The sequence below is a fragment of the Chrysemys picta genome, chromosome 3 (genome assembly GCF_011386835.1).
Source record: "Chrysemys picta bellii isolate R12L10 chromosome 3, ASM1138683v2, whole genome shotgun sequence".
Taxonomy (NCBI): domain Eukaryota; kingdom Metazoa; phylum Chordata; order Testudines; family Emydidae; genus Chrysemys; species Chrysemys picta.
Genome location: NC_088793.1, coordinates 2,383,706 through 2,408,024, shown reverse-complemented (window position 1 = coordinate 2,408,024; position 24,319 = coordinate 2,383,706). Strand labels below are relative to the sequence as shown.

The 24,319-nt window shown below is 46.5% G+C and overlaps 1 protein-coding gene across 24 annotated transcripts in view; it reads right to left on the bottom strand.

Annotated features, from left to right (window-relative positions):
• ASXL2 (ASXL transcriptional regulator 2) overlaps nt 1-24,319 on the bottom strand; it is a 244,375-nt gene that overhangs the window by 20,573 nt on the left and 199,483 nt on the right. For all 24 annotated transcript variants that reach the window (XM_065590048.1, XM_065590057.1, XM_065590059.1 and 21 more), the window contains 2 exons: nt 17,505-17,645; nt 14,996-15,159 (listed from right to left, as the gene is read on the bottom strand). In XM_065590048.1, coding sequence (XP_065446120.1) covers nt 14,996-15,159; nt 17,505-17,645 — 305 coding nt within the window. The remainder of the gene's footprint in view (nt 1-14,995; nt 15,160-17,504; nt 17,646-24,319) is intronic.

The following is a 24,319-nucleotide window of genomic DNA, read 5'->3' as shown; positions in this document are numbered from 1 at the left end:
TTCACTTAATGTCAGCATTTGTAATGTAGATAATTTAGTTTAAAACAATGGCAGTGACTAACAGTGGGTTTGCGTGGGACAGACTTACGCGGAGTTCTACAATGAGGGGTAGCTGAGCAGCTGTGTTGTAACGATTTGCGAAAGCAGAGATCTTTCTCCTGCTGCAAGTACACGCTGCTCAACTGTATGGAGCAGAATCCCTCACCCTGGCCATGGCTTAGTATAAGTGCACTGTTGGTGTGGCTGGGTGTGGGGATGTGCTTCTCTCAGCATCAGGTACCGGCAATTGCTGGAGGCCAGTTGGAGGGCAGGGTAGACCTCGGGTCATGTCTGGTAAAGCACACTTTTGGTATGTGCCTTTCTGCTGTCTACGAGCCCATTAGATAGTATTTTGATTTTCTGCACCAACACCCACACCATCCACTGGATCTCAGCCAAACACATGGAAAACAAGTGTGTGACCATGCAGATTTGGCACATCTATGTCTTTACCTCTTCCCTTCTCCAGTTTTCTAGTTTAAGCAACTTTCCTTCTCCAGTTTATAGAGGGGGGAGGGATAGCTCAGTGGTTTGAGCCTTGGCCTGCTAAACCCAGGGTTGTGAGTTCAATCCTGGCCACTTGGGGATCTGGGGCAAAATCAGTACTTGGTCCTGCTAGTGAAGGCAGGGGGCTGGACTCAATGACCTTTCAAGGTCCCTTCCAGTTCTAGGAGATGGGATCTCTCCATTAATTATATTATTATTATTATTATTATAGAGCCTACAAATTCTCTGAGGAGCAAAATAGCACTGAGAGTGGTGGGTAGTTCTAAGAAAATTACCACAGTATTATCGGAAATCTAAAATCCACCATCGGGGTCAGACAACATTTATTCAACTACTCAGAACTCTTTCCCAATCAAAGTCTGATTCAGCCCAGTGACTTGGCACGTAGCGTGAACTAGGTTGCACAAGCTAGAGCTTTGGTAAAACAAGATCACATAGCAGGAAGAAAAGGAATGCGGGGGGAGGAATCTGTGACTTTCTAGCGGGGTTGCCAACTAGGGTGACCAGATGTCCCGATTTTATAGGGACAGTCCCAATTTGTGGGTCTTTTTCTTATATAGGCTCCTATTACCCCCCACCTCCTGTCCCGATCTTTCACATTTGCTGTCTGGTCACCCTATTGCCAACAGGAAAATGTGCATTGTTTGCTAGGGCACAAATTCTAAAGAGCCTAAGTGAGCCCAGGTTTTTAATCTACAAAAAATCATCCCAGCAGCCTCCCTGCCTAATATTCTTTGCACACTGAACACTTCAAAGGTAGAATTTTTAGGTTAGCCTGCAGTTTACAGTGCAGGGCCCCTATGGCTTTCTATGCAAAGAGGTCTAAAGGGTATTCCCCAATGTAGTCCCAGTGTTGTTGTGCTTTTGGAGCTGGAGAAAGAGGAAGAAAAGACCTGCTAATTTGTTACTCTAGAAGTCAGAGGGATATTGATTGTAAGTACTGCTGGAGGAAGTTACAAAACAGCATTTCAGCAGAGGCGCTTTGTGAGGTTACAGTGAAACTAGACAGTCTTTCCAAGCTGTAACCAAAAGGGCACAGTTCCCATTTGAAGGAAGATAAAACAAGTTTACTAACAAACGAAGTTGGGGCACTGTACCCTGGGCATTTTATTATACTAAACTAGTAGTCAAGATGGTCTTGACTGGAGTCTTGTGAGGCTTGGGATAGAACGTGGGAAGATGGATTGGTTGGTTCATATGAAAGGGTGATGTTACTTTCAGTAGAAATTTTGGGTGTGACCTTGTCTTCGGAGAATATTTTATAGGGAGGATCGGCCATGAGAGCCCAATCTCACTTGTCTGGCAGAAGTAATAGTGACCAGAAAGGCCACTTTCATGAATGAATGTAGGAGGGAACAGGTGGCTAGGGGTTCAAATGGTGGTCTGGCAAGGCATTTCCATAGCAGATTGAGGTCCCAGGCCTGAGTAGGTTGGCGAACCTCTGGGTAAATGTTGTGGAGACCCACAAAGAAGCGTTTAGTAATGGAGTGCGTGAAGATCGAGGTCCTGTCAATCTCAGGATGGAATACTGTGATGGCTGCGAGATGGACTTTGATGAAGCTCGTTGGTAAACCCGAGCGTTTCAGTTCCAGTGGGCATTCCAACACTAATGGTATCGGTGTTGTGGAGGCCGTCAATTTTTTTTCTTGACACCAGGAGGAAATCTCTTCCATTTTGGAAGGTAAGTATTACCTGTGGTCACTTTCCTGCTGTTTAGTAATACGTGTTGAACTTGTTCCAAGCAGGCTAGTTCTCCATGATGGAACCCTCTCCATGATTGGGGGGAGGGATAGCTCAGTGGTTTAGCATTGGCCTGCTAAACCCAGGGTTGTGAGTTCAATCCTTGAGGGGGCCACTTAGGGATCTGGGGCAAAATCAGTACTTGGTCCTGCTAGTGAAGGCAGGGGGCTGGACTTGATGACCTTTCAAGGTCCCTTCCAGTTCTAGGAGATGGGATATCTCCATTAATTTATTTTTATTTTTTATTTTATAACCATACAGGAGCCACGCTTGAATGTGGGGTTTCTCCAGATTTGGGTGAAGAGTGCGACCGTTGTTCTGAGACGACACATTGAGATGGTGAGAGAGATCAAGTAAGGGTACTATGCTTGCCTGGGCCACGTCAGGACTATGAGGATGACTTTCGCCTTGTCTAGTCGTATCTTGTGTATCACGTGTGATATCAGGGGAATTGGTGGGAACACGTACATGAGTTTACATCCCATGTGATGAGGAAGGCGTTCCCAGTGATTCTGCTCCCATCCGTGCTCTCAAGCAGAACATTGCGCATTTGTGGTTCATTGGGGAAATGAACAAGTCAATGAGGGGAGTGCCCCACCGGCAGAATATGGATAGCAGGACTCCTTCGTTCATTTCCCACTTGTGGTCTCGAGAGAAGTACCTGTTTAGCATGTCTGCTGTCGCGTTCTGACAGCCAGGAAAATAGGAGGCCGAAATGGTTATGTTGTGGTGTATGCACCAGTTCCACAGTTTCATGGCTTTAGTGCAGAGTGAGTGAGACTGAGCGCCCCCTTGGTGACTGATGTAAAACATACAGGCAATGTTAGTCATTATGCGAATGGATTAGTTCTTTATGTGAGATAGGCAGTGTCTGCAAGCATTGCGGTCCGCGCATAGCTCTAGTAGGTTGATGTGTAACTGAGTCTCCACAAGAGACCATTTGCCTTGGACCGTGTGCTGACACATGTGGGCACCCCAACCTATCAGTCGTGATTACTATTGGTGGGGGTTCCTGTTGGAATGGGATACCCATGCATACATTTTCTGGTCTTGTCCACCAGTGTAGAGTCCTATAGTAGAGGCTGTACTTGCTGGTTATATATGCCAAGTCAGGGCATGGGGTGGTACTGCAAGTCATTTGTGAGGCTGTACTTGCTGGTTATATATGCCAAGCTCAACCAGCCCTGTAGGCAGCGCATATGTAGTTATATATATTGCTGGTTATATATGCCAAGCAAGTCACAAGTGAAGTAACTCCCTGCTCTCCATGCGTCAGTATATAATGCCTGCATCTGTAACTTTCACTCTATGCATCCGAAGAAGTGAGGTTTTTACTCACGAAAGCTTAGGCCCAAATAAATCTGTTAGTCTTTAAGGTGCCACCAGACTCCTTGTTGTTTTTGTAGATACAGACTAACACGGCTACCCCCCTGATACTAATGTGGAATGGACATCACCAAGCACTCGAAGAAGGAAAAACAGTTACTGACAATCCATAACTGTTGTTCTTCGAGATGTGTTGCTCATGTCCATTCCACGATCCACCTACCTACCCCTCTGTCGGAGAAAGCTGGCAAGAAGGAAAGGAGAGGGTGTGAGGCCGGTGGCCCCGTTATACTGGCGTGTAAGCACATGACATCAAAGGGCGCTAGAGCCGACCTGACGGATACCACTGAGGGCAAAATCTCCAGCAATGATGCATCCAGTATGTGCACACCTAGCGTGGAATGAGCAACACATCTCGAAAAACAGTAGTTACAGAAGGTCAGTAACTGTTTTTTTGTTTTGTTTTGCTTTTTTAACTTGAAACATTTTCTTTTCATATTTTCAACATGAAATGTTTCAATTATTGTATTTTTCTTCAATTTAATTTTGTTTTAAATTAGTAATAATGCTCAAAATTGAAACGAAATGTTTCATTTGACCCCAAACCACTACTTTTTTTTTTTTTTTTTAAGATTTTTCAGAATTGTCAGCAAACAAAAAAATCAGCTATTCACACAGTTCTAGTTACAGTCTGGCTGCTAGAGGAAGCAGGGGACTGAAAGGTGACACTAGATTTGCTGTGGTTAATAGTGATGGCGAAGGAAAAAGGAGGAGTTCAGGTTTTGCCATGTTGAATTTGACATTCCCTGCTGGCCCAGAACAGCATTCAGCCACATTCCAAGGAAGGGGCTGTGACATTCTATACCTGGGGGGAGCGTACTGTAACCCCATATTCCTCATTTTCATATAATCGTGATCTTACATATAAAGCATGCATTGTAAGGTATCATGCTGAAAGTCATTTCTCTATCCATATATATGTCTCATTAATGCATATGAAGTTATGAGAATTGTGTTGTATGGTTGTCACTAAAACATGCTGTAAGTTGGGGAATCAGCCAGATATTAGCTCCCCAGAGACAACAGCAAGGAAAGTAACCAATGCCCGGGCGGGATGTCAAACAACCCATCAGCAATCATTGTCCAGCAAGGGAGCTACAATGCAATGATTCACCTGCATGAGGCCACCCCGGGGGAATTGCTCAGCCTTGCTTGGAGAGACTCAGCAATGCCCCTAGACATGCCTGGACTTGTGCTCCCCAAGCACATGGACTGAGGGTATAAAAGAGACAGAATGGACACATACAGTGCCCTCCTTCTCCTGCCCCCACCTTCGCTGCTAGCAACTAAGACACTGAGAAGAAGACAAGCCTCCAACAGAGGAGATTGGCCCAGGTTTAAGAAACAAATCTGTATATTAAGCACTGCAATATCCAGTCGGGTGAGAAAAACTGTTTAATCTAGATGTTGCCCAGTCTAATGGGGTTGAGAGTTTAGACTGTGTGCTTATATTTTATTTTATTTTATTTTGGTAACCACTCTGACTTAATATCTATCTTTATAGTTAAGAAATCTGTTTGTTTATTCTCCCTGAAGCAATGTGTTTGGTTTGAAGCATGTCAGAGACTCCCCTTGGGATAAGAAGCCTGGTGCATATCAATTTCTTTGTTAAATTGATGAGCTCATATAAGTTTGCAGTGTCCAGTGGGCATAACTGGATACTGCAAGATGGAGGTTCCTAGGATTGTGTCTGGGACCGGAGGTATTGGCTTGTGTCATTCGGTTGCACAATCCAAGGAGCAACTTACATGCCAGAGGCTGTGCGTGAACAGCCCAGGAGTGGGGGTTCTCACAGCAGAGCAGGGTAAGTCTGGCTCCTAGAGTCAAGGTTTGGAGTGACCTAGCAGATCACCGGTCCACATAACACCAGGGGAACGTCACAGGGGCTGAGTAAGGACATGGTACCATGTTTCCACAGCCTGACTAATATGTGCCTACTGTGTCCCACTCAGTTGTGCATGATCTAACCTGCCGCGTTGACTTGTGAGTGAGAGGTAGACTTTGGAAGAGCTCACGCTCCATGGGGGAAGAGAACAGCCCAACACAGAGGCTCATCAATAAGGCAGGGAGTGGAGCCTAGAGAGTACCAGTTACAGAAAACTAAAGTACCAGTACTAGTGATATGTCACAATAGCTGGGAACCATTACCTCCCTCTTGTAATGAAACCAGAGTAGCACTTGCTGTGCAGTACTAGCCCTCTATGGACTGATGATATGACACAGCAAATAAAATGCTTTTAACTGAGACTGGACTGGAATTTCTGGATTCTGCAATGTGAGGGAGCTTTTACTTGCTATAGTGTTTATCAGGTGCTACTTTCAGATTGTGAGAGAACATCCTTCACCCTAATTTTCTGTTTAATTTCTCCCGCCCTTCAAAGCTATGTGTCGGACCAACTCATCTTTTCAGATGGAGAGAGCTGGTCACAGCTCTGTCAGGATCTTGCTTCTGCTAAATGGAGTCTTTGGGGAGAAACCTGAGATGTTTGTTAGCCTGGGAACCTCAAGACACAAATATATCCTATATTGCACTGCTGCCATTAGAACACTGACCCAACCCTTGGTTTTTGTTTAAATGTAGTGACACTTTTCTGTCACTTCTCACACTTACTGTCTATGTCAGGACTGCGTGTGAGTACATCCACACACTCTCAAAAGTTCAAGATGGTCACACTGAGTACGATACTGCAAAAGGAGGACTGGTTTTCAGCCCTTGACCACGAAGATGCTTATTTTCATATTACCATACACCCCACTCACAGGAAATTCCTGCATTTCACAGTAGGACACAAACATTTCCAGTACAGTGTACCACCATTCAGCCTATCCACTGCACTAAGAGTTTTCTCCAAAACTCTAGCGGTAGTAGCGCACATCTATGCAAACAGGGAATAATGAACTTCCCTTACCTGGACAATTGCCCAACTCAACAAGAAGCACCGGGCACAGTCCAGACAACAATCACACTATTCAGGGATCTAGGGCTACAGATAAACAAATGAAAATCCACTCTAATCACTATCCAACATCTGGACTTCATCGGGGCACATCTTGATGCCATAGAAGCCAAGGCATCCCTGCCCTTGAACAGATTCACAACTCTGACAGACCTTACCTCAGAGGTAAGAGTCAGCCCCCAAATACCAGCTCAGACTGTCCTGCAACTGCTAGGACACATGGCAGCCACAGCGTTCATGGTACGACACACAAGACTACATATGCGCTGCCTACAGGGCTGGTTGAGCTTGGCATATATAACCAGCAAGTACAGCCTCACAAATGACTTGCAGTACCACCCCATGCCCTGACTTGGCATATATAACCAGCAAGTACAGCCTCACAAATGACTTGCAGTACCACCCCATGCAGTACCACCCCATTGTCACTTGTGAAGTAACTCCCTGCTCTCCATGTGTCAGTATATAATGCCTGCATCTGTAACTTTCACTCTATGCATCCGAAGAAGTGAGGTTTTTACTCACGAAAGCTTATGCCCAAATAAATCTGTTAGTCTTTAAGGTGCCACCAGACTCCTTGTTGTTATTCCACATTAGGTGACTCACAAGCAGTACCCAAGGAGGTGGGCTCACAATTCATGGACATGTGGACTGCAACACTGGTTCTCCTGAATCTGGTGTTGTCTTAAGTCTGTTGGGTGATGGCGAAGTGGAGAAGGTATGCACTGATGACCAGGATGTGGCCCTGAAGATGTCTTGGATCAGAACTTGTGCCAGACATGCTGCTGAAGAGGCCTGAGCTCCCATGGTCAAGATGGCCAGAGGTGGGATGTTTGCCTGCTTACAGCATGCCCAATTACAAGAGTTTATCCAGGATGAGATTCTCTGGGCTGAAACCAATAGGCCTTTCATCCTCTCCGCTATTGCCACAAAGAGTTGCATGGATCTGCAGAATGGTTTAGTCCTCTTGATGTAGAAGGTGAAGGCACACCTAACATCCAATGAGTGAAGTTGCCGCTCTTCTGAATTCTTGTGAGGCTTTGGGAAGAAGACTTACATGAAAATGGCCTGGTTGCTATCGAACTGCAAAACCACCTTTGGCGGGAAGGCCGGATGGGGATGCAGTTGGACCTTGTCCTTAAAGAACACCATGTACGGGGGTTCTGCCATAAGGGCCCTGATTTCAGAGACTCTTCTGGCTGAAGTAATCGCTACCAGAAAGGTGATCTTCCAGGTGAGAAGCAGCAGAAGGCACGATGCTAGCAGCTCAAAGGGAAGGTCTGAGTTTCAATAGGACCAGGTTTAAGTCCTATTGGGGGACTGGATCGTGAACTTGAGGGTAAAGTGTCTCCAATCCCTTAAGAAAGCAAAGTGTCATCTCGTAAGAGAAAACTGACCTACTGCCCACTGGCAGGTGGAAGGCCGAAACTGCTACTAGATGCACCTTGATAGATGTGAGGGCCAGACCTTGTTGTTTCAGATGGAGCAAATAGTCCAGAATAGACTGAATGGAAGATCGAGTCAGAGAAAAGCCTGGTTGGGATGACCATATTGAGAAACACTTCCACTTAGCAAGATAGGTAGCCTTAGTGGACGCCTTCCTACTACCCAACAAGACCTGTCCAAATTGTGCTGAACAGGCTTGCACCTCTGGGTTCAGCCACGTAACTTCCATGCAGTCAGGTGAAGGGACGGATGGAGTAAATGGCCATGGTCTTGCAAAATCAGGTCTGGGCAGAGTGGGAGTGGTATGGGTAGCGGTAGCAGGGTGCTACTGATAAGTCTAGCAGCGTGCCAATCCAGTGTTGGCACTGCCATACTGGGGCTATGTGAATAACTCTCACCTCGTCCCGCTTGATTTTCAGAAGTACCTTGTGAACCAGAGGAACTGGACGAAATGTATAGAATAGGAGCTCTGTCCATGGAAGCAGGAAGGTGTCAGAAAGGGAGCCAGGGCTGTGCCCGCACAGTGAGCAAAATGGAAGGCATTTCCAGTTCTGGTTGGTTGTAAACAGTCTACATGGGGAGATCCCCTCCTTTAGAAGATGAACCTGCTGACCTCTGGGTAAAGGTACCACTCGTGGTGAGAGGAGAAAGATCTGCTGAGGTGATCTGCCAGGGTGTTCCAGGCTCCTGGAAGATGTGAAGCCAAGGAGGTGGACAAAGTGCTTCACGCAGAAGTCCCTCCTGACACAGGGCGGAGGAGCGCGCTCCTCCCTGCTTGTTGATGTAGAACGTGGCTGTGGTGTTGTCTGCCAGCACTTGTATTACCTTGCCTGTGATCTGGGGAAGGAACAGTTGGCAACCCAAGTGGACCATTCTGAGCTCCCTGATGTTTATGTGCAGGGAGAGCTCTTTCCGGGATCACAAGGCCTGAGTCCTGAGGCGATCGAGGTGGGCTCTCCAACCTAGGTCTGAAGTGTCTGACACTAGTGACACTGATGGCTGGGGGATGACAAAGGGAATGCACACCATTACCGACCGGGGGGGTCCTTCCACCAGTCAAGGGAGGCAAGGACTGGGGCCAGAACAGTAAGCACCAATTCCAAGTGATGTCTGTTCGGAAAGTACACTGAAGCTAACCATGTCTGCAGGGGCCTGAGGTGCTGCCTTGTGTGCTGGACCACGTAAATGCATGCAGCCATGTGTTCCAGTAATTTGAGGCAAACATGGGCTGTTGTGATTGGGTGAGCCATGACCTTGGCTATGAAGTCCAACGTAGCCTGGAATAACGCCTCTGGAAGGAAAGCTCTGGCCTGGGTTGAGTCGAGTACTGTCCTGATAAACTCTGTTCTCTGAACTGGAATGAGAGTCGACTTTTGTTCGTTTACCAACTGGCCCAGTGCTTGTAAGGTGACTTGGACCAGGCTGAAGCTGTTCTTTACTTGAGCCTCGGAACGACTCTTGATCAACTAGTCATTGAGGTACAGGTAGACTTGAACGCCTCACCTTCTGAGGAAGGCAGCTACCACTGCTATGCATTTTGTAAAAAACTGTGGGGCTGTAGACAGGCCAAAAGGGAAATCTGCAAATTGATAATGAGTCTGGTTTACAATAAACCTGAGAAATCTTCAGTGGCAGCAGGTTTAAAAGAAACAAAAGGAAGTATTTCTTCACACAACGCACAGTCAACCTGTGGAACTCTTTGCCAGAGGATGTTGTGAAGGCCAAGACTATAACAGGGTTCAAAAAAAAAACTAGATACATTCATGGAGGATAGGTCCATCAATGACTGTTAGCCAGGATGGGCAGGGATGGTGTCCCTAGCCTTTGTTTGCCAGAAACTGGGCATAGGCAACAGGGGATGGATCACTTGATGATTACCTGTTCTGTTCATTCCCTCTGGGGCACCTGGCATTGGCCACTGTCGGAAGACAGGATACTGGACTAGATGGACCTTTGGTCTGACCCAGTATGGCTGTTCTTAAGACAGAAATGTGAAAGTAAAGTGCCCTTCAAGTCGACAGCAGCACATCAGTCCCCTGGATCCCCTGGATGATGGAGACCATGCAGATCTTCAGTTTCTTGAGATAACTGTCAAGCCAACGCAGGTCCAGGATGGGGCAGGATCCCTTGGCCTTTGGGATTAGGAAACATCAGGAGTAAAAAAAAGCCTTCCCTCTCAAACTTTGAGGTATCTGTTCCACAGCCTCCACCCAAAGGAGGGTATGCACCTCCTGGGCTAGCAGTTGCTCGTGAGAAGGGTCCCTGAAGAGGGACAGGAATGGGGAGTGGGAGGCAGGGATGGAGGAAAACTGAAGGGTATAACTGTCCACCACTGTATTTAGCACCCAGCAGTCCAATGTGATGTGGGACCATGCTGAGTTGAAGTGGGAAAGTTGGTCCAAAAACAAAGGAGGTGCAGAATCCGAGATGGGAACTGCTACAGTGCACTCAGGCACACCTTCAAAATGCCTGCAGGGGCCATTGGAGTACCTATGTAACCCCGGCAGCAAGGTTGAGGTGAATGGGAGCAGTTGATGCTTGTAACCTCTGCCCTTTCATTTAAACAGGTCCCTGTGTCGGTGGTGGAGCCAAGAAGCAGGCCAGCTGTTGAGGCCTGAAGTGGACGGCGCACAGAGGCCCAGGGACCTGAGAGTAGCTCTTGCGTCCTTCAGGCTGTGGAGTCTTGTGTCTGCTTGCTCCAAAAACAACGAGGAGCCTTTGAAAGGGAGGTCCTGGATTGACTTTGGATCTCCTGAGGTAGCCTGGAGGACTGTAGCCAAGAGCATTGCCTCATGGACACTGCTGAGGCCATTGTCCTGGCCACCGCATCAGCTGCATCCAGTGCTGCCTGGAGGGAGGCTCTGGCAACATATTTTTCCCTCCTTTAATAAGGCAGAGAATTCCTGCCTTGAGTCCTGAGGCACGCAGTCTTTAAATTTGGACAAGGAGTCCCACAAGTTGTAATCATCTCTCTCCAGCAGGGCTTGTTAGTTTGCGATACGTAGCTGAAGACCAGTTGTTGAATAAACTTTCCTCCCAAACAGATTACGTTTTTTTTGCATCTTTCTGTGTGGGGGTAGCACATGGTTGGCCTTGTCTATCCCTCTCATTGGCTGCTGATACAACTAGGGACCCAGGAGGGAGGTCAGAGTATAGGTACTCATACCTCTTGGCGGGCACATAATATTTCTTCTCTGCCCTCTTCGAAGTGGGGAGCAGAGAAGATGGGGTCTGCCAGAGGGCTTTGACTGGACCCATTACTGCTTTGTTAATAGGTAGGACCACCTTAGATGGTGCTGTTGCAGCCAGAATATCAATGAGGCTGTGGGACAATTTCTTGAGCTCCTCAATCTCTAGCCCCAGGTTGGCTGCTATCCACTTCAGACGCTCCTGATGGGCTCTAAAATCATCTTGTAGCAGTGAGCAGCTCGTTTCCAAGACAGCCTCATCTAGGGAAAAGGAAGAAAAGGCCTGCACTGGAGGGAGGCCTTTTTCCTCTTCTTCAGCCTCTATTACCTCCATGGGGCCCACATCCTGTGTATCGGTATCGAGTTTGGTATCGGAGTTGGGGGTCTGGTGCTAAGCAGAGCAGAGCCCTTTTCTCAGAAGCAACTGAGTATGATGGGTGAGAAGATGGACCCGGTACAACGGGAAACCCCCATGGGTTCCAGAATGGCCAATGCATAGGCCACTGCCCACCTGGCCACATACCAGGAGAGGGACCCAAACTGAGGTCTGGCAGCATGTAGGATGGGTACCGGTGGTGGCTCTTGAGCTGGGTGTAGGGCTCCACGTCTGACTCAGATGATGAGTCCTCCCGAGGTGACCACGGACAGTGGTACCCCTCACTTCTGCTGTTGGTGCTGAAGGTTCAGGGACCAGTGGTGGACTGGGGATGACCACATAAAGGAAAGCAGTGTCGGCTTGCCCTAGAAGGTATTGAAAGTCCCGGTGCTGGGAAGGAGCTCAGAGCACCATGCTCTCTCCTGCTCATGCTCGTCAGAGCCAGCGGTTGTTACATTGGAGTTGGCGGTACCGGGAGCAATAACAAGTACCTGGCCGTTGCAAAGGCCTCCAGGGTTGAAGGCACCGCAATCCCACTGGCACAGCGATCATTTCCCAGCTTTGCTGTGGGGATCCCACACCAGACTTCAACGTTCTGGGTGGAGTCGATGGTGCCACCACAGGACAGGATGAGTAGTGGTCCAACACGCTTCACACTCCACTTCCTTGCCTTTCTTAGGCACCGATGAGCACCCTCTATTGGTGCGCTGCTTTTTATGCTTCCTTGATACTGGAGATGGAGAACAGTGTCAGGATGCATGCTGTGCCAGAGGAGCGCTTCGCACCAGGGCCACAGTGTTTGGTGCCGAATCCGAACGGCTTCTATTAGGATAGCCTTCAGTCTGATCTCGCTGTCCTTCTTTGTATGAGGCTTACACTCCCGACAAATTTGACAGAGCTCTTTCATGTGACTTTCTTCCAGACACTTCAGAGAACTGGAGTGTGGGTCGCTCATGGGCATAGGCTTGCCAGAGGAGGCACAAGGTTTGAAGCCCGGGGACCAGAGCAGGCGTGGCCCCTGTGGCGAAGGGAGCCCCTCAACAGTAAGGGAAGGGGTTCTAACTATCTACAATAGTGCTATTTACAATATTTACACTACAGCTATACTAAGACTAATCAACTAAGATACAGAGAAGAAAACCACTGAAAACACCTTGCCGAAGTAAGAGGAATTGTTCCAGCAACCATCATGGGCAATCAGAAGGAACTGAGAGGGTGCAGGGTCGACGGTGCCTCTTGTACCGGTGCATAAGCGAACAGCACCTGAGGGCACTAGAGCTGACCTGACGGATACCACTGAGGGAAAACTCTCCAGCAACTGTGCACATGGCACGTGCACACCTAATGTGGAATGGATGTAAGCAAGCACTCAATCCCCAACCCCCCATGTGAACAAGTCAATGAAAAACTAATTTGCAAAGGGTCATGTGAAGTCTCCATCACTTATAATTTTTAAATCACAATTTGATGTTTTTCAAAAAGATCTGCTCTAGGAATTACCTGGTCTGTGCTAGACTAGATGATAACAATGGTCCTTTTTGGCCTTGGAATCTATGAAACATTTCAATGTCACATCATCTGTAATTTTCACTGAAAAAAGTTTTGGCTGAAAAATTTCACCCTACCTATAACTATATCATGGGTTTTCTCAATCTAGAGCTGTCAGGATATTGAAACCACCCTGCCCTTCTCATATGGCTAGATAGAAGGGAGGATCCTGGAATTGGAATGGGGGCCTCAGTATCAAAAATGTTGAGAACTCAATCTCTACAGCTCTGAAATCCCTTCTTTCCTCTCCATTCTGCCACAAAACCTTTATCCATTCCTGGGTCAAAGCTCAGTTCACTTATTCCAACTTCTTCCTCTGTGGACTCTTCTTATCTGAGCCCCCTTCAATCTTTACAGAACTCTGAGGCTAATGATCATGTTTTTGCTTCTCAGACCATGTCACTTCACTGTGCATCAGTTCAAGCTTTTTGTTATTTGTTTATAACATACCTGGAAAGATGGGGTTCAGGCCTCTACATGCTGCCATCATAAAAATATTAAATAATAGTATTCATCTTCACCATCAAGGTTCTGTGGAACTTTGCCCGTGTTTATATCGCTGACTTCATTTCCACCTACTCCTCCAACTGCCTATGGACCTGCTAAACCACCTTCCGTTATGCCTTCTTTGTATCCTTCTCCCACTTATCTTCATAATTTCTTAACCTGCTACTCCATATATATGGGCCTACCTCCCTCTGCTTATGCATTGAATTATCCTCTTCACTTTTTCAGCTCCTTTCTTAAAACACAGAATTCTTTCATTGGTAATCCACAAAATGTACGAAATCTGCACCACATGTTCTATAGCTCTAAATTGTGTGTTCTGTGTTCCAATTTAGAACAAAGACTGTGTAGTAGGGACAGCATCTTCCTCTGTGTTGACAAATAATTCATTAACACTTTCTCCCTTCTATGTAAAGCATTGTGCATCTATGCAAGGCTAAAGCCCTATCCAGCCTCATGTCTCATTTCACCAAACCCAGCGTATAACAGTGGTAACTTGACAACTATTGAGACATCCAGAAACCATAAGGGGACTGGGCTAAAGTATATCAATTGTTTTAGAGACCATCTAGTAAGGCATCTCTCCTAAACTGCTATGGGGATAAGACCACATTGTAAAGATTTTGAAAAAAAGCTGGCCGTCAACACTCCCTGCCCCTAGCATGTCCACTCCACTACAGCAGAATCCACTGATCACACTACTATTAGGAATGTAGGATTCACTATATTGGATAAAACTATAGGCCCATCACCTCTGGTATCCATCAATACCTAATGCAGGGGTAGGTAACCTATGGCACAGGTGCTGAAAGTGGCACGCGAGTTGATTTTCAGTGGCACTCACACTTCCCGGGCCTGGCCACCGGTCTGGGGGGCTCTGCATTTTAATTTAATTTTAAATGAAGCTTCTTAAACATTTTAAAAACCTTATTTACTTTACATACAACAATAGTTTAGTTATATATTATAGACTTATAGAAAGAGACCTTCTGAAAAGGTTAAAATGTATTACTGGCACACGGAACCTTAAATTAGAGTGAATAAATGAAGACTCGGCACACCACTTCTGAAAGGTTGCCAACCCCTGACCTAATGCTTCCTTGAAAGCAACACTCCATGTATTTTTCCAAATAGTGTTGTATGCGGATGAAAAAAGGCCATCCCAGTTTCCAGCAAGCATGTTCTGAAACTTGAGTTTTGACTGCCCTTATCTCAGTGAATTGGCAATTGCTGTGTAGGAAGCAAACAATCCCTGGTTTCTGCATGTTGTTACCTGGAAACATAGCTCCTCCTCTACGTACCTGCCTGTCCACCTCTGGGAGCAGCAGCAGCAGCCGTTGCTGACAGTCTGTGGGTAGGACAGAGAATGTGTGCTTGTTGATCAGCGCCCGCAGATTTGTGTTCACTAAGATGGAGTCAGGTGTTTCCACATCAATTTCAGCACATTTCGTCCTCTTCAGCTGCCCTGCAAAGAACCACAGAGGTCTGTGTAACCTGAGGCAAGAATAAGGGCTCCCCTACCTCTGAGCTGCTCTTCACTTAGCTCACGGTTACATGACGTTATTAATAATGCTGTTTTGATGGCTCATTTTCAACCCCTGGAAGGGAGGGAGCAGTAAGCTCCCTGGCTAAGTCGGGAGCAGAGCAGACGAACATCCACCCTTCTGCCATAAGGATTAGCATTACGTGGAATCGTGGGAGTTAGAGTGTGATGGGATGATTAAAAACATCATGTGGGGATTCTTGAGGCTATGAAGGTCTCTCATCTCCCACGGAAAATATTAACCCCTAATATTCTGCTTTGTCTGGGTTTGCCTAACTCTGCAAGGATTCCAGGCTGCCCATGGTACCGAGATAGCAGAACCTCCCCTGTGCTGGGGTAGGAGTCTCTCTCAGGAGGATTTTTTTTTAGCAAGTGTACTTTAATCTTCTATTTTAATCCTGTGGCCCGGGGCAGCTTCTTCCTTTGGATTTCTTGCTGGTTCATTCGTATTTTGAACTCAGCAAAAGCAGAAGTGATTTAGAAAAAAATCAGTATCACGTACACAGTTTTCAGCAGACAGCTCTGCTTGTGTTGAGACCACAATGCTAAACAAAGCAGTAAGAATGAAAAAATATTCCCTCTTCTTCCCTTTTCCCACATGGTAAAGGTCCTAACCACTAGTCCTGCAGTTCTAGCACCAATCCCCATGCTACAGAAAGTCTCACATGAGCACTGTAATTTCAGAAACAGCCTGACCGGAGAGAGCATCTGTACAGTGTATGCTCTTTCCTTTGGGCTTGTCTGTTACACATTGTTGGCAATATGCCATTATGTTCTGTGAACGTCAATTAAAAATGTATCATTAATAGTAAGTCTAATGAAGACAGTCATACCATGTTCTGCCAGCGCGTGGGGATGATGATTTTAAGGTAATTGCTCCCCACAGCAGAACTCCTATGGAAGCTTGTTTCATTTGAGAAAGGTGACACACACACACAGAGGCCATTTAGAAAACTCCAGTGTCGATTTTGCAATCTGTTTGGTTTGCGCTATTTCCCTGACCTGCAGATGGCGTTGGGTCTGGAATACAGAGCAGCTCTCTCCAGCTGGCTGTGCTGCACATCTCTCACTGGCAAAGTGCTGGCAAGGAGCTTGGCCACAAACAATAAATGAACACGGCTCTGCCTTATTCTTTTTTCCTCAAATTTTAAATTAAGTGAATGTTTAGTGCTGGGATGGTGCAGTAGCTCTGGGTACTTATGCCCAGAACAGGTACAGCAAAAGCAAACTTCCCTCACATGGGCCCAAAATATCTCAGCCCTGACCTGGAGTGCTTCAGTCTCCATGGCGTCCATGGACGTCGTGGGCATCCAGGCTGAGGCAAAGAAAGGGGTCAGCTAGGGCCAACTGTGATGGTGATTTGTGTGATTGTGCACCTGTGTACTGGGAGCAGGGCTGCACCCTCCTGCGTGAGGGAGGTAACGTTCGAGTGACTGACAAAGCAGCACTGATGGGTAGAGCCTGGCGAATACAAAATTTGTATCCGCATATATGGTCCGTGGATAGAAAGCAGATATCCAGAGATTTGCAGGGCTCTACTGATTGGCTCTTGACATTACTAAGTGTGGGTTGCCACAATACAAGATCTTAAGGGGCCATGGAGAAATTGCAGAGGACCCCGAATGGGATATGGATGGAACCTTTCACCTCAAGGCCACTAATTCAGATCAAATCCAACAAAAACTGTTACCAATGGATGGACTTTTTGGCCCATGTGAAGTGAGGGGTGATGGGGCTGAGCACATGGTTCCCCCTATTCCCCTGGCCTACAGAGACAATAGTGAGATTTCATTTAAACTCCAAGCATCTGTGAAACAAACCACAAGCAACAAAGGGGAATTGAGAAACACGTAACTTAAAAAACCTGGCAAGAAACCAAGTAACACTCTTGGGCTTGAAGGATGGGGTTTATTTTTGTTTCCTTTTTAAGGTAACGGAAACACCTTAAGTGCTAGAAGGAAAAGGCTGCTAAATAATGCAAGTCCTTTTCTGCCTCTGTTGCACAGAGGATTGCGAACACAAGAGCCAGCAAAGCTTCCTGATGAGAAGAGCTGGGCATGGACATGTTTGGTGTATAGAGTTGCTGAGTTGGGTGGTGGTTTTATTTTCCCTAATTCATGCTGAAGAGCAGGAGTGGCTTTCAGGATGGGCCAGAAACTGCTCCAACCCTGGAACTAGCTGCAGCTTTTACTTAATTTTCCGCTCTGCTTTTTACTCTGCCATCAGAGCAACAAAACCCTCTTTGTGCAGAAAAATAAATATCTTACTTGCATGGAGTCTGTCAGATCTCTGGAATGGTTTCTTCCCCAAGCCTGGCAGGGAATTATCAGCCTTAACAGAGGGAGAGGAGCTGGAGGTGGAGTTCTGAGGGCTGCTTGATTGTCCATCTGACTGCCTTCCTTCCCAAGCTGTACAGGAAACAAACATTTTAACATTGGGGATCTACAAGTGTTATACAAAACATCTGTTTGTATGGATTTAATAGAGCATTCTTTAATATGGGTACCCTAATTCACAGCAGTGCCAGGAGAAGAAGTTCTATAGGATGAACACTGAGCCCTGGTCTACACTACACATTTAAGTTGGTAACTATGTCACTCAGAGATGTGGAAAATCCACACCCCTGAGCAACAAAGGGCCAACCTAAGTCCTGGTGTAGACAGTGTTATGTCAACAGGACAGATACCTACCCTGATGGGAGAAGCTCTGCCATCTGCACAGGTACCATCTTCACTAAGCACTACAGTTGCGCTGCTGCAGTGCTGTGTAAGAATAGACAAGCCCTTACATTTTTCTCCTCTCCTTGCACTGATTTTCCAGCCTTCTATAAGCAGCAGGGCCTTCTTATCTTATCTTATCAGGAGCTATCAAATCATCACAGAAGATAGAGATGGAAAACAGTCTCTCGGATCATCTAAATCTATTCCCCATCAATGAAGACAGTTTATTCTTCATGCATTTTCCAGTCCAGTGATGGGACTACGAGAACTTCCTTTCAGAGGCTGCTCTACTATCTGATGGAGCTCATTGCTGGGCAATATTTCATGATACTCAGCCTATATTGTCCCTTTCTTCATTTCAACCCATTACTCCTCATGGCGCTCCCTAAGCCCGCCCCAATCATTCTTTTCCCTCCTTAGTGGTTACGCCCTTCATGTACTTCAGATTATCATCATGTCTTTCCGCCTAAAGTCATTGCTTAGCCAAGTTAGTCAGATTTCACTCTTTTAAAATCTCCTCATAAATCAATTCCTCCCACTACCCGATCATTTGTGCTGCTCTCAGTTTTTCAACATTCCTCTTTCTACAGCAGTAACATTTCTTTCTGCTCACAGAAAAAGATTCCCATCCCGTCAAAGTGCATTTTCTTTTCCCCTTCTCTTTCTCAATAAGCTGAATTAAGAACATTAGCAGGTGTTTTCCCACTGCCTTAGATGAATATGCAGTAACAGGCCTGCACTCCACATAGCCAAAGGTGCTCCCGTCCCTCGGCAATAGAAGAGGAACTCAGGAGTACACACGGATAAGTCACAAAGTGATTGAACATTGTTATTAATCACTTATGTCACAGTAACACCCAAATGCTCCCAGCAGGATCATACTCCATTGTACTGGAGGTTTTATAAAACATCCAAGGCTCTGACCCAGAAATACTGAGAGTCTAGTAAGACCAAAGGGCGAGGGAGAGAGCTACTTCTAGGTCTCAAGTGAATTAGTTTGATGGCCTCAGTCACAACTTTTCTGGATGTTTTTTGCCTCTTTTTCTCACTCACACCCTGCACAGGGCTGGTGAGTCAGAGGTAAGGAGCTGGTTTCAGGGGACCTCCCGATCATAATGTAGCAGCCAAAATGAAGGGAATTCAGAGAAAAACAACAAAAATGATAAAGGGAGCTGCAGGGAAATGGCTCAGTATATCTGACTGGCTAAGAAATGACCAAAGGGGACATGGTAATTGTCTGCAATTATGAGGAGGGTGTAAACCGAAAGCACGGAGAGGAATTCTGTAGGCTATGCAATGCTTTGAAGATTGAAAGTGTTACGTAATATGGGTGTGGACCACTTCGCATATTAGACCAAAATTATGCTACAACACCGCAGAATTATGTGGCAAGGCCAGGCCCTCCCATCTCCCAGCCGGCTGCCAGAAACTGGTGCAAGAGTCACTCCATCCCTGAGGACATGAAACGGGCCAGGATGGGGCCTTAAGACCAGGGTAGAGGGGAGCTCTGAGAAGAAAGCTCAAGCCGAAGAGCCAGAGAGCCATTCAGATTTAAACTGGTTAGCAAGGAAAACGTTGTGAAAAGTTTGAAATGGCACTGGGCTCCCACCAGGTTTATGCACCTGCCACACCCTTTCCTACATGTAAACATAAAATACACAAGATTTTCCATGCCAACTAGTTGTAGCTCCCTTCTCAGGCCTTCCCTCATCTATCTAGGAGTGGCTAGAGTTGCCCCCTTCCCCTGGCATTTCCTCCTGCAAGCCTCCCCTATAGCTCCCATGTATGCATGGAACAGTACATGCAAGAAGTGCTTCGGAAACAACCAAGAAGTGGTTGACTTCCCTTCCCTTATTCCTCTCAATAGGGTCTTAACGTCAAAGCTGGCTTGGGACCCCTTGAATGCCAACCCTGTCAACCACTTCATTATTAAGCACCACATAAAGTACATCTGGCAGATATGCTTGTTCCTTGCAGCTGGATATATGCAGCCTAGCCGCAACCTTGCAGTCATCTGAACAGATGTTCCATAGGCCAGTCCAGCAGCAATTAGACAGCGAGCCAAGACAGCCTCAGCTGGTTTTGGTTTTGATTCTCTTGGGGTCAATTGAAAAGAGGGAATAAACAAACATGCACAGTTAAGTAGAAACAAGTCAAAAAGAGAGCCAAACATCAAAATTCTCCTCAATTCCACATGGCCAAGCCGAACTCCAACGTTCAGCATGGAACTCCCATGGAGTCCGATCACAGGCAGATCTGAGAGCAGAAAGTTATTCAGATTCCATAAGTGCCCACTCTGATCTTCTTTCTGTAGTTAATGGTTCACCCTGTTACACTGGCTAGCAGGCTGCACCAGATCAGTCACTTTTGCAAGGACTGGATGTAGCTTTTGATTTGGGAGCAAAAGCATCTGACGTTGCATTGACCTATTTTTTCTCTCTCCCCTAAGGACAGCTGCAGGTTTGGTGCTAACATAATGGAGTTGCTGGAGAGAGAGTGAGTGAGTGAGTGTGTCAGGAGATGCACTGTACTCATAACCATGTATCTAGCCTGGTACCTGCCTACCGGTGTTCTTGAATGTACATGTATTGATAACTTGTGATGGGTCACAAGATAAAGTTATAGTTAAGCTGGTCTCACAAAAGTAACTTTGTCAAAATGAAAATATATTTTTTATTTTTGCTCTTAGCTAAAACAAACAAGAAAGGAGAACATGCCCCTTTAGGGATTAATAAGCCCTTGCGCCTTTATGAAGGACCATTTTCCATTGTTGGTAGGATTATTTATTCACCCAGGGCTGATAAAAAAAAAAAAAGTGACACCCTCTGTATGACATTAATAAATAATGATAGTAAATAATGAATAATAATGCTTAGCACTTTGACTTCAAAGCACTGTACAAACATTAATCATAAGCATTAATAAATAATATAGTCATTAATTAATGTTATGCTTGTAAATCAAGCATTTGGAACCCGGTTCAAAGGTGTGCAATACTGGGCTTCCCCTACCCATCTACATAGCTTTATATCATGTGTGCTCCTCCCTTGCAAACTGCATAATCGCGGCCACTGGGAGCTGCGGGGGGCCGTGCCTGCGGGCGATCATTGTAAACAAATTATCTGGCGGCCCACCACCGGATTACCATCATGGGCCGTGTGCGGCCCCTGGGCTGCAGGTTGCCCACCACTGTTATAAATGGTTTACCAGCATAGCTACACCAGAATAGCGATGACAGCAGAGTCCTCTAATGGAGAGACAGCATAAGTCAACTGAAAGCGTTCTGCTGGCATAGGTACATCAACTCCTTGACTGGTGAGAGCTATGCCAACAGACGCACTTTCTGTCACCTTCGTTACATTTACACCAAGGTTTCTGCCCGCGTAGCTATGTTGACTCGGGGGTGTGATTTACTCACACTCGCAGCTGACATAGCTATGCCAGAAAAACTTTGTCATGTAGCTTAAGCCTCTCTCAACACAAAGCTTAGAGGAGTAGAAGTAAACATCTCAGTGGAAGGTCAGGGAAACACTAAACAGAGATCGGAGGGACAGTAACAGCCCTATTCCTGGAGGAGGGGGGTAATAATTGCAGGTACTACGTTACACCTGCAAACATTACCCGCAGTGATTGTATGTCTTTTCCCAGATAATTGCTAAAGATATCACACAGCTTTGGGCTATGAACAGATCTCCATGGATCTGTTCCCCCACTAGAAATATGGTTTTAATTAGCATGATGTTAAGCACAAGTTTGTCTTTCTCTGCGCTAAGGGCACAATTGTGTTTAACATTGTGCTAATTAAAACGTGTTAGTTAACATATTTTCCTTGGCTTACACATCAATTCTCCCTTCTCAAAGTGATTTCAGAGGGCCTGAATTAGGGAATCCACGTCAGGAACATCTTGTGGGGGACGATGCATTTTGGAACCAAAATGGTTTTTTTAAATAAAAAAGGTAGGAGGGGTGGAGACAGCTTTGGTGTGAGAAGGACACAGCTTCTGTGGGTCACACAATCCTCAGAAGCCCCATTCCAGCAACCCCTTCAACAGCATCAAAGGAAGGTGTAACCAGATAACATGACTCAACAATTGGTGGAGTGGTAAATAAAAAGAGTGATCTGGATCACTTGGTTAGCTGAATTTGTTTGAACAATGTGTATTTTCATACAGCCAAATGCAAGGACACACATCTCAGAACAAAATATATAGGCCCTAGTTACAGGTTGGAAAGCCAGTACACTGGAAAGCGGTAACTCTGAAAGGACTTAGGGGTCACAGTGGATAACTAAATGCACATGAACTCCCAGTGTGATGCTGTGGCTAAGACCGCTAATGTGATCTTTGCTGAATAAGGGGAGATATTGAGAAGCAATAAGGATTAGTGAGTTCTAGTGTCCACACTTCAGAAAATGTAGTGAAATTGTGAAGGGTTCAGCAAACAGCTAAATGATTGATTCAAGTTCTGGAAAACATGCTTTATAATGAGAGACTTAAGAAGCTACATCTGTTTAGCCGATCCATCAGAAGATTACAAGGTGACTTGATCACAGTCTATACATGCCGACATGGGGAGAAGTTTTCTGATAGTAGAGGGCTCTTTAGTCTACAAGACAACAGCATAGTAAGATTGAATGCATGAAAGCTGAATCTAGACAAATTCAGTTTAGAAATAAGGTGCACATTTTTAACAGTGCGGGTGATTAACCATTGGAACATTTTACCAAGGGTTGTCAGATATTCTTCATTACTTGAAGTCTTTAAAGCAAAACTGGATTGTTTTCTACTCTAGCTCAACCAGAATGTACTGGTTTGATACAGGAATTATTAGGTGATGGCTGTACTGTGCAGGGCATCAGACAAATGATCATATGGTTCCCTCTGGCCTTAAAAAAGACGGTTACTCACCGTTGTAACTGTTGTTCTTCGAGATGTGTTGCTCATATCCATTCCATTAGGTGTGCGCGCGCCGCGTGCACGATCGTCGGAAGATTTTTACCCTAGCAACACCGGCGGGTCGGCTGTGGAGCCCCCTAGAGTGGCGCCTTCATGGCGCTGAATATATACCCCAGCCGACCCGGCGCCCCTTCAGTTCCTTCTTGCCGGCTACTCCGACAGTGGGGACGGAGGGCGGGTTTGGAATGGATATGAGCAACACATCTCGAAGAACAACAGTTACAACGGTGAGTAACCGTCTTTTCTTCTTCGAGTGCTTGCTCATATCCATTCCATTAGGTGACTCCCAAGCCCAACTTAGGTGGTGGGGTCGGAGTGAGACATTGCTGTGTGCAAAACCGCTGATCCAAAGGCAGCATCGTCCCTGGACTGCTGCACTAGTGCATAGTGTTCTGTAAACGTGTGGACTGACGACCAAACCGCAGCTCTACAAATGTCCTGGATCGGAACTTGCGCCAGGAAAGCCGTCGAGGACGCTTGGGCCCTCGTGGAGTGAGCGGTGAGGTGCGGTGCTGAGACACCTGCCAGGTCATAGCAAGTCCGGATGCAAGACGTAATCCAGGAGGATAGGCGTTGTGAGGAGACCGGTGAGCCTTTCATTCGGTCAGCCACTGCAACGAAGAGTTGCGTCGTCTTTCTAAAGGGCCTTGTGCGGTCAATGTAGAAGGCCAGGGCCCTGCGTACGTCCAGGGAATGCAAACGTTGATCCTGGCGAGAAGCGTGTGGTTTAGGGTGAAAAACCGGGAGAAATATATCCTGGTTGATATGAAATGGAGAAACCACCTTAGGGAGAAAGGCAGGATGTGGGCGGAGCTGCACTTTATCCTTATGGAAAACTGTGTAAGGGGGCTCGGATGTAAGCGCCCTGAGTTCAGAAACGCGCCTTGCTGAGGTGATGGCTACGAGGAAGGCTGTCTTCCAGGACAGGTACAGAAGTGAACAGGTGGCCAGTGGCTCGAATGGAGGACCTGTGAGCTTGGAGAGAACCAGGTTGAGGTCCCACGTCGGAACGGGCTGACGTTGTTGTGGGTACATCCGGTCTAAGCCCTTGAGGAATCTAACGACCATCGGGTTAGAGAATACCGAGGACGCGAGTTCCCCTGGATGGAAGGCCGATATAGCGGCCAGGTGAACTCTAATTGAAGATATCGCCAACCCTTGCTGTTTTAGGGAGAGGAGATATTCCAAAATAAGAGGAATAGGTGCGTGCAATGGGGACGTGGCTCGTTGTTCGCACCAACAGGAGAACCGCTTCCACTTGGCCAAGTATGTGGTCCGTGTTGAGGGCTTCCTACTGCTCAGCAGAATCTGTTGGACAGAGTGAGAACACTGTTGCTCTGCCTGGGTGAACCATGGAGCAGCCACGCCGTGAGGTGGAGTGATTGCAGGTCGGGGTGACGCAGCCGG